This window comes from Fringilla coelebs, assembly GCF_963513975.1.
Source record: "Fringilla coelebs genome assembly, chromosome: 14".
Lineage (NCBI taxonomy): Eukaryota > Metazoa > Chordata > Aves > Passeriformes > Fringillidae > Fringilla > Fringilla coelebs.
Window position 1 is genome coordinate 14,548,570 of NC_140040.1, and position 10,719 is coordinate 14,559,288.

At 40.4% G+C, this 10,719-nt stretch overlaps 1 protein-coding gene across 1 annotated transcript in view; it reads left to right on the top strand.

Annotated features, from left to right (window-relative positions):
* The window catches only part of URI1 (URI1 prefoldin like chaperone), a 41,068-nt gene extending 32,427 nt beyond the window's left edge, over positions 1 to 8,641 (top strand). Inside the window, exons 7-11 of the mRNA XM_084215458.1 lie at positions 1,975 to 2,155; positions 2,722 to 2,998; positions 3,574 to 3,716; positions 5,323 to 5,581; positions 7,837 to 8,641. Coding sequence (XP_084071584.1) covers positions 1,975 to 2,155; positions 2,722 to 2,998; positions 3,574 to 3,716; positions 5,323 to 5,581; positions 7,837 to 8,025 — 1,049 coding nt within the window. The 3' untranslated portion in view covers positions 8,026 to 8,641. The remainder of the gene's footprint in view (positions 1 to 1,974; positions 2,156 to 2,721; positions 2,999 to 3,573; positions 3,717 to 5,322; positions 5,582 to 7,836) is intronic.
* Positions 8,642 to 10,719: the final 2,078 nt, after the last annotated feature.

The following is a 10,719-nucleotide window of genomic DNA, read 5'->3' on the forward strand; positions in this document are numbered from 1 at the left end:
GCTGAAAATCTGTTAAGTGGAAATTACCAATGTTTTCTCTCAGCACCAATCTGTACTGTGACTGAAAGAGAAGTAGCTAAGAGGCCAGCTTAGTGATTGAGGCAGGCTGGGCTTCATCAGCCCAAGAATTGATTTTGTTTGTGTGGAAATGGGCTGTATCTCAGAGGAAGGCAAACAGAAGTAGTATCCTGAGCATCTCCTTGATTTCTTGCTACCTCTTCATTTTCTGGGTTTTTCTACTTCACGTTTTTTGGTTAGTGTATGAAGGTAATGGTGGTGCTTTGAGGTAACAGAGTGAGCACAGTGGATGTTGGAGCAGAAAGTGGTTATCTGTTGTCTTTTTGATCTGACATGGTTTCCTAACTGACAGAAGCTGTGTTGAGTGAGGAGGGAGAATCACTGGCATGTTGAAGCTCTTGCTGGTGTTCAGGAAGCCATGTGCTTACCTTGGTAGTCAAGTCAGTGGTTAATGCTGAAGGGTAACAGAAACTGGGAGGGCACAAATTGACAATCAAATTGAAATAGATTGTTAACTAATCCTTCCAATTTTATTTATTAATTTTGTAATTATAGCAAATGAAATCCTCACAAGTTACTCTGATTGCTTGGCTTACCTCAATTTATATTCAAATCTCACTAAAACACATTTCAGCCTTTTCTTAACGAGATGATGAAAAGTGCTGTCCCATGGAAGAGTAGGGGACACACATTCCAGCATTACTTGCAGTCACCTGTTTGCTTTTTAATGTTGCTGTTGAATTTGTATTTAACTCAGGATTAAAGTATAAGCTGACGTATTTGAATAAGGATATCTTTAAGCCACAAGTTCTTAAAATTTAAAAAAAAATGGCCGCACAGTTGGTTAATAGAGATTTTAAAACACAAAGGGTGCTGAGCAAAGAAGACATTGTACTGCTGTTGATTGGAATCACAAAGCAGTTTCATAACACACAGAGCCACGGGAGTCCCACTGCATTTGTGACAGTGGTGGAAGGGGATGGGTCCTCATTCCTGGGAGGAGGTGCAGGAGCAGCGTGGGTGGTGGTGGGCACAGGGCAGGGAGCTTCCCTTGGGAGCTGCCTGGGAGCTCTCAGGAACAGGCAGTGGCCCTGGGAATGCTGTCTCAGGGAAAAGGGGTCAAACACACAGGCCTGCCCTTCACCCAGACAGGGCTGAAGCATTAGGATTTGTTCCCTAAGTGCCAGACAGCACTCAAACAGGAACAGGTATTCCCCATCCTCAGTGGATGCACTGTTTTACCAGGGAGAAAGGCTTTTAAATGCCAGCAAGAACTTGTCACTGACTACCATTTGCTCACAAGTGTGTATTTCAGGTCACCTCTATGGCTTTAAATGGGTTTATATTTATTATTTCTGAAAGGCAGGTTTTTCTGTGATTTTCAGAGTGGGTCTTTTTCACTAAATAAGTGATTGATAATGACTGGATTTTGATCAGATTTTCCAGGTAACTGGAGGTAATTTTTAATGGTCTTCATTGGAAATTTAAAAAAGACTCTACTCTTTAGGTGTGATTATTAAAAATGAGCTAAAATACAAACCAGGTTTGTTTAATAAAACTTGGTCTTAATGGGACAGTGAGCAAATGCCACATTCACATGTTGATATCTATCAGATCAAATCAAAATCTACTGTTTGGCACAAGAGGTAAAAACCCCCACATTGTAATAAAACTGTCACAGGATCAGTGTCTCCTGCTTTGTAAATAAACATCTCTGCTTTGCCTCGGTATTTCTGTAACATCCGGAGACTATTACCCTGTGCTGGTGCTCTGGTTCATTGACAGTTTCACTTAAACAGTTAAACAATAGTTTGAAATGGAAAATGTTCTGCCCATATTCCTTACTTAGTTCCTTTGTGGGTTTTTTCCCACCCCTCAAATGTTTTTTGTTGGATATTTTTGCTGGATTTTCCCGTCGGTCGCCTTAGTAATTGCATCTTATTTTTTATTACACAGGAAAATACCGAACTGCTCACAAACCTCATTCAAAGCCAAAAGTATCAAATGTTTTTGAGGTAGATTTTGCAGCAAATGGAAATGATACAAAACCAATGGGTCGTTTTCAGTCAGAGGAGGAGCTGTGGGCCCGCTTAGAAGAGCTGGAGAGACAAGAAGAGATGCTTGGTGAACTTGACAGGTACAGTGCTGCTGTGGCACAGGCAGGACTGGGGTCCAGGGAGCTGTGGGGCTGCTGGTACACAGAGGGTCTCACCAGCAGGGTGAGTAGCTGATCACATAGATGGAATTAAAATTATCATAGCTGGAAGAAGGGTGGGACATGAACAAAGCACTGCAACGCCAGAGCTCCTAAAATCTGCCTCGGTGCAACCACAGCAGTTCAGCCTTCTGGTTTTTTTTTCTTTAAGATGAAGAGGGGGAAGTGAAATTCATTTCCCATAGGCTTTGAAAATCCATAGTTTTCCATGTGGGAGTTATACATTTAATGCTCTATGACATCCTTAGATCTATTCTGATCTGCAAGCAATACATGGGCTGTTAGCCATGATGTCACAGTTCTGGTATTTCCACTTGGTATGGGAAGGACACAGTCATTGTTAGAGGGCACAAAGAAGTTGCACTGTCTGTCTGAAAATACAGCACCTGGGTAAAGAAAGTTACATACAGGCGAGTTCATGACTTTGTATGTTTGTGTCTCAAGAGCACGACTTGCCTCTGTTCACATAGGTATTTTTCATTCCTTAGGATGCCTGAGATAAATGATGCAGTTGAGATAAATGGAGAAGATGCAACCTCTTCTGAAGAGGAGAAGGAGGATAAGGACACAGATGTGAATGGGACCTGTAGGGCAGAGCACTGTATTACTCAGGGCAACTTCCATAAAAAATTTGGGAATTCAGACTTGTTTGTGGGCCACCTTAATGGCTCAACTTATTATCACAGCGATGATGAAGATGACAGAGATGTTGGAGATAACTCTGTTCCAACTATTTTTTTCTCTCACACTGTGGAACCTAAAAGGGTTTGTACTTTATTTAATTTTTATCTTTTGCTCAAGAGATTACATAAAAAATATATTGCATATGTAGAGCTGAAAATTTTAGATCTGTAGATGTACTAGAATGCTAGCTGGAAGTGACATTGTGGTTTTTTTTCAAATGATTAAAACCTCACTGTTTAGATCCTGTCATACTAAATATGGTATTAAAAGAAGGATCTTCAGATGTCTACCTTGCTGTTCTGGCTTCTGGCTGTTGTAAAAGGCAGTATCCTGTCTAGTTTTTTAAAATTACTTCTTACTTGCCTTGAAACTGACCTTTGAACAGCTCAGCTGTTGAGCAGAGCTTGAATAAGCAGACTGTCATATTTTATATGCAAAATATGTGCACATGAGGGCAAAGAAATGCCCCAGCCTAGTGCAAGTGGTAGAGAATAAACAGTGCACACTATGAATGTTACCATTCATACATTTGTTTAATTTACCTGTGCTTCCTAGTCCCCAACTGCTTGGGTAAGAGAATGTCAGGAATCAGTTGATCTGCAGCCTGGTGATTGTTGATTTTATGGTCTAGACCATCATTTGTGTTCAATTTTCAGGTAAGAATAAACACAGGAAAAAACACTACTTTGAAATTCAGTGAGAAGAAAGAAGAGGCCAAGCGTAAAAGGAGGAACAGCAGTGGCAATGGCCATGCGGTTCCAGAGCTGCCCAACATCAAAACCCCAGCAGACATTTACCGGTGGGTAATTTATGGCGCAGCTTTCCCCTGAGCAGACCTTCTCCTTTCATTTCTGTCCACCTAGAGTGTGAAACCCCACCTACAGTTTCCTGAAAGAAACAGCTGGAACTGAATTTACTACTTAAAAATGAAAGTTTGTGCCTTCTGCACGGTTACTGTGCTTTCGTAGCCATAAAATATTTCTGAGCTTAACACTTCTTTTCCCAAATAGCAATTCTTCATTTACCTGCATTTCAGAGCTTCTGAAATGGAGGTAAATTTGCCTGTATGTATCATCCTTAGAAAGGAATGCAGCAGTTATGTTACATGTTCTGGTTCATTCCCTGCCATTTTTTTCTGTGTTTGTTTTCAAACAAACTGACCAGATCTACCACTTGTAGTACTCCTGCTTTCCTGGTTATAGATTTGCTGGACTCTGTCTCTTCCTTTTTGTGTCTTCAAAACATACTCAGCTCCTTGCTTGCATAGTTTCTTTTGCATTCCCTCTTCCTGGCCTCAGTCTGTCACTTTCTGTGTTCTCCATAAAAGGTACTGCTCACCTGTAGGACACCCACACACAGAGCACTGAAAAACAGTGCTGGGCTTAGGGGATTGTACCAAACACTAAAGTGACGGGATAATTAAAACAAGTGTTTAGGTTTGTAAGGATAAACACAGACACCTATTGGATTGTTTGATTAAGTGGTTGTTAAAATTCCACTGTAGGTCTGTGTATGTGGATACCTAAATTTGTTAAACATGTTACAAAGTGTTAAAAGTGAAACCACATCCTATAATTGCAGCTGCAGGGGCTGAGGATGAGCAAAAGATTCTTTTGTGCTCCTCCCCCTGAGCTCTGCAAACTCCATCTTCTGTAGAGATGTATTTCCATAAGTGCCTGATGAATAAAGCTGTTAGAAACAAGTAACACCCTTTAAACTCATCCAGTCATTGGGCTCCTCCTTTATGAGTTTGATAAAATTGGCATTGTCTTCTCATTCTCCTCCACCCACCCTTGACTTTCTCAAGTCATGGAGAGGGAGCACAAGAGCCATCTTTGTCAGTTCACAGTCTGTTAATACTTGAAAAGTGTCTTCCTGTTGATCTGATCTTATAAGCTGATTTTTAAAAATTTGTTTCTAATTGAAAGCAGATTATGACACTTGTCAGGAAAAAGCTCCATCTTTTCCATGTGCAATGAATGTTTCAAGTATTTGTTTTTGTATTCTACATTTGACAAGGACTTAACTGTAGAAAACATTCCCAGATTGTGATCTGATTCTCTTTACAGAAACAACCCTGGTCATCATTTAGTTTACCTTTTTTCTAACTTTTTCTAACTCACACCTTTCTGTTTTCTAACATTTTTCAAAGAGCTATGCATTTTCTGCTGAAAATGAGAACCAACTTAATGCTAGAATAAAGGGCATAACAGCATTCATTCTGCAGAATTGATTCTTGTACACTGGTAAATAAAGTGCCTGTGAAGGTACAGTATTGTCATCCTGCAGCGAAAAAGTTGGGAAAGCACATCATAATTAATTTGTACAAAAGACAAAGCAAGATCACTGTAAATTTGTCATCTGATCCTGAAATGGTTTATTAAAGCTAACATTTTCCTTTATAGAGTCTTTGTTGATGTTGTGAATGGAGAATATGTCCCTCGTAAATCAATCCTGAAGTCTCGGAGCAGAGAGAACAGTGTTTGCAGCGATACCAGTGAGAACAGTGCTGCTGAGTTTGATGACAGACGAGGAGTTCAGAGGAGTATTAGCTGTGATGAAGCCACTCAGAGTGACAACAGTGAAGGCATCCTCGAGGAAGAGGAGGGGGAGGGGAAGCAGCAGCTACCGAAAAAGCTTCCTCCCTCTTCAGGGACAACTGAGGTACAGTTTTTAATTCATTATTGATTGTTGGCAGGGATAAAAATGAGAAATCTAATGACTCTCGTTGCCTACACCATCAGTTTTATTTCTTTAAAATAATTTTCTAACTCCTACCTAGTTGCTTCAGAAAGACATACCAGGTGACAGGCCTCTGTCACACACATCCTAGGGCAGAGGGGAGGAGCTGCTTACCTCGTGGCTTCCCTAAGACTTGAAGCTCTTCCCTAAAGATCCCTCACTGGTGTTACTGGAACCTGTGTGCTGGGTCATCCTGACCACTTCACTGCAGGACAGACAGCAGGATTTTAGACAAAAACAGGGAAATCTGTACTTAGTAACTGATCAAAGGAAGAGGTGATTCTCTAACCTGTCTTGCACTACTAGGCAGCTAATTTCCAAGGAGTGTTTTGAGTTTAAAGCACACAGATACCAGGTGAATTACTATTTTGATGTGCCAATAGCAGAGAAATTGTCTAGTGGAAGGAAGCATTGCACCCCTACTCATCCTATTCCAGCCTAAGCCATTAGCGATCCCAAACAAATCTGTTTACATGTGTTTGGAAAGTTCAGGGCTTCATCATAAAAGACAGACTGTACAATGTAAGGGAAGATGTACAGTTGCTTAGTGACTGGGTGAATACAGGAATTAAATGTAGAGATTCGTGGCATAGCGTATTCATTTCTGTTTTGTAAGAACTTAACACTAATTTTTTCAAACTAGATAAAACTTGATTCTTCAGTAGTTCCCAGTGCAATGGACAAGTTCAATGAAAGCACTACTTTTGCAAAAATTATTTTTGACAAGAAATGAATTCCTCATAAAAGCTGTTGTTTATCACCATTTTTCATGCAAACAGCTTCAGATGAATCCAGGCAAGATGTGAAGATTCATGATAGAAAATTTATCTGTGGAGTTAGCACTCCACATTGTATACTTTCTGAAATATATTTGCTGTATTTTTATAAACATCTAAGTACACTTTAGATGTTACCCATCAGTCTATTACCTGAGTCGGGCATGATTATTCTCTACAATGTAATGTATTTTCTAAGCAACTGAAGGAGATTAAGCAAAACACTCCAGTCAGATGTGCTTCCCTAAATGCTGTTGTTTTGCTTTTGGTTATTTTTGTGGGTGTTTGAAATCCATTATTTCTCCATTACCATTTGCAACGCGCTAACTTTTTTTTTATTTCTAATTTTACCACCATCACTTAGTTTGTGCTTTGCTTACCTGTTTTTGAAAATGAGCTTCTTGTTAGATTAACAGAGTTGTACAAGCACAGCTTTAGGCACACTTGGGCTACTGGAGCAGAAAACAAAAAAGCACTGCTTTTTTTGCAGGTCCTGCAAGAAGAGAATGGCCTGTTTGTTTTGCTTTGTCTTTGTTGGTAACTAAGTTATGAAAAAGCAGAACTAACCATAGTGACTAAATCTGGTGTGCATTCCTTTGTGCCCAGCATGAGCATCAGACCTTGGATGTGAACTGCTTCCCCTTGTCCTTGGGCATTCTGAATTCTCTGTTTTCAATACATAGTGGAGTGATTTGTTCTTAAATATGTTTATGAAAAGTAGTTCTGAGCTGCTTGTTTTCCAGGAATCATGGTCATTTCTTTGCTAAGTTGAAAAGGATTGTCACATAATTGGCTGCATATAAATTACAATTTTTAAACATTGGATGTTTTTATTAGGCCTTTTGTAGAGAGAAATAGTTGGAAGCAAGTTTGCTGTTCTCTTAAATATAAATGGCCTTCACCATTTTTTGATCATATTTGGTAGGGAGAAAAGAAGAATCAAAATATGTACTTGCCAGTTCAAATGCAATGCGTCAGCTTGATGCAATTAGAAGGTACTAAGTCATAAAATGACGTATGATGGAAATGCTGACATCAACTTTGCAAAGTTTCTCCATTTCATATCCAAAATAAAACTGTGTATTACATCAGCTGTTTGATTTCTCGAGCGTGTGTCACTGAGGAAGCAAATTTTTACATCATTTATGCAGTAGGAATGAGATTAAGTAGTACTTTTAAGATACTGTCCTTCATTCAGTCATCCTTGAACAAGCTATATTTTGAGGTTAATTACAATGTGGTTACTTATGCAGGCAACAATCATTGATTTAAGGATATTTCTTTACTTTTGATTAGAAGAAATAACAATTCTAATCAGGCTAATATAGGGTAATGACCTTATGGGCATAGCTTCACATTTGCATTTTATTAGCTCATTCTGAGTATTCTCTTCTGTTGTAGGCATTTTCTGGAACTGTCATAGAAAAGGAGCCTTTGTCTCCCTCCATAATGCCGCACCCAGTCCTCGCTCACCCAGTGCTGCCGACCATTCTGGAGCGCAAATCAGAGGAGCTCTTGTCCGACGCCCCAGAAGAACCTCTCAAGAGGATTTCCAAATTCAGAGCTGCCAGGATGCAGCAGACTCAGTAGGTGCTGCTGAGCCCCAGCACGAGCACTCTTGCCTGCTTTCACCTCTCTGGAGATGATATAAAGCCTTCTCCGTAGCACCCACCGTTACCAGGGTGTCCTGTGGTAATTTGGCAACGTTATCTCCTCAACGTTTACTGGCAGCATTAGGAAAACAAACAGATCAGTGTTTGAACACTTGAGTATTCATCTTATTTTGTCGGTTTCCCTGTGTGCTGTCAGCACCTTTGTATATGTTTGCCTTATGATAGCAGCACTTGGGTTCTTTTTTCAAAAACTGTTCCTTACATACATTGTTTTTGTGTTTAAAACTAAATACAGGCAGTTTTGTGCCAGCTGTGATGTTCTACATACCATATGGACCATTTTAAGGAAACTTTTCACATTTCAAATAGATTCACCAATTATATTACATACTTGCTTTAGCATTTTAAGACACACTTGTATTCACATTGCTGTAGGTTTTGCAACTAGGTGTCTGCTAAAAGTTTTTTTCCTTCTTTCAAACCTCTCTGATATCTTACTGTACAGGTCTATAAAATGCCAGGTTCATGTACATTGCAGGGAAGTTTCTTTGATGGAAAAGGGTATTTTGTAAAATTAAATTTTCAGTAAAAAAGCTGTGAAACTGGTGTGGTTTTTGTTGCTTTACTACTAATTTGGAAGCTCCACAGAGAGGTTTTTTTTTTTGAACTCCCATTTCTAGCTTGAAGTGTTTACTACCACATGGACATAAAAGCAGTCCATTCTCTTCTGCCATTGTGTTTTAACCTCCTGCTAATGAATGTCCATGGAAATTGAATGCTCTTAAGGAGAGAAGCATAAACTCAGACTCTTGATTACAAAATCTCCTAGTTCTTTTGTATACTCAGAAAACATTGTAATTGTCTTGGGAATGCCCAGAGGGAGTCAGCACTAAGGAAAAATGTCTTAATGCTTCAGCTTTATTTCAAAATGCAACAGCACTGCAGCACTCAGGGTACAGTTTGGTGGATCCTTCTTGACTGAGAGCAGTCCTGGCTTCAGGATTCCCTGCCCAGCAGCTCCTTCCAATCTTCTTGCCATCCCCTCGTTTTGCTGACACGGCTTTTGTTGTAGGAGCCACCCCTTGGGTGATAGTAGGTGACAGAGATGGGCTTTACAAACCAACTACTGGGTTTGGTTTCTTTTTTTTTTTTTCATTAGTATGTGGGTTTTTTAGCCTAGTGAGTTTCCTAATGTCTGTATCAGCACGATTAGAGGGGTTGCATGTTGAGCAAGGACAAGGGAAAACTATGGCAGAGGGCCTGGGGAGCTGGAATACCTTAAACTGATGGTGCTCTCCAGCTGACACCATGAAGCCACAGCCTAAAAGGTGAGGCAGGAAGACTTGGGAGGGGTAAGGAGGGACTGTGACTTTGTAAATGGGGAGCCTGAGAGCCATCAGCATCTGATTTTCCAAATATTGGCAAGCAGATAATGCTGTTTCCTCACCTTCCCCTAAAATAACTGCGCCTTGTACCCAGATCCTTTGCTCTCAGATCACAGCAAATGAGCTCATGGTGTGGCTTTGGAACAGAATCACCAGCTCCCCCTTGTCTCAACACTCCTCTCTCTGTTTCAAAGGGAGGTGGAGGCACTGGAACTTCTCTTTCTAAGGTGACTCTGTGGATCCCTGCTAGGAGTTTGGGAAGCCACAGTGGTTTCATGGGCAGAAAACTCCGGCCAAGTGTGGCAGCAGGAGGGCAGGGGGGCAGCAGCCCACCACAAGTGGGGGCCACGTTTCCCCCTCGGGACAGAGCAGATTGTGTCTGGCTGCAGGAAGAGCTGCAGGGAAAGTTGTGCAGCCCTGCTGCGCCTGCAGCGCGCCGGCTGCAAGGGGCAAGCGCTCCAGTGCAGCCCCAGAGTCACGTTGAAAGTGTTAATGATTAACTTGATTCATGCTCAAATGTGGACTTTTTTTTTTTTTTTTAAAGCATATTGCATTAGTACTAAAATAAGCCATCAATGCCAGTCCACCCTCTATTCACGGCTAAATATTTAAAGGAGGTTATTTATAGCTTCTTTAATGAATTCTTGGCTAAACAAAATGAAATTATGTCCTAGAAAAGTAGAAGCTATTTTGTAACCAGAACAGTGCAACTGTAAAATATAGTTCCATGAATATGTATTTTAAATAACAAGGGGTTGAGATCCAAGACTACCAGACATGGGTAATTAGAGGAAAACTGAGAGAAAGAAAGAAAGGGGGAGAGAGAGAGGAAAAAAAAAACCTTTAAAAAGATTTATTTAGATATCTTCTGAAATACTTTCTGCTTCCAGTTACTTCAACAAACCAAATGCCCCTTGTCACCATAGATCAGTTTCAAATCAAAATTAATTCTTTGCTTGTTTTCTTTTTTTCTCCCCTCCCCTTTTTTCACATCTCTGCTCACGAGAAAAAGTAGGATAAATGCACCTTGGGTTTTAATGAATTATGGCCTCAGTTCAGGGAAGCATCCTTACTCAGGAATGCACTTTGGCATGTGCTTATGTCTCAGAGATTTTGTAAAGAAGAATGGATTTAACCACATGCTTAAAACTAAGCACATGAGTGTTTTCCCTAATAGGGAGCCTGAGTGTGTCTGTGCCTTTCTGCAGTATATTTAATTGTCAGAGGGCTCGCAGGCTGGAATGAGCCTTCGTCTTCCCTCTCTTCACTTGGGCTTCAGCAGCACA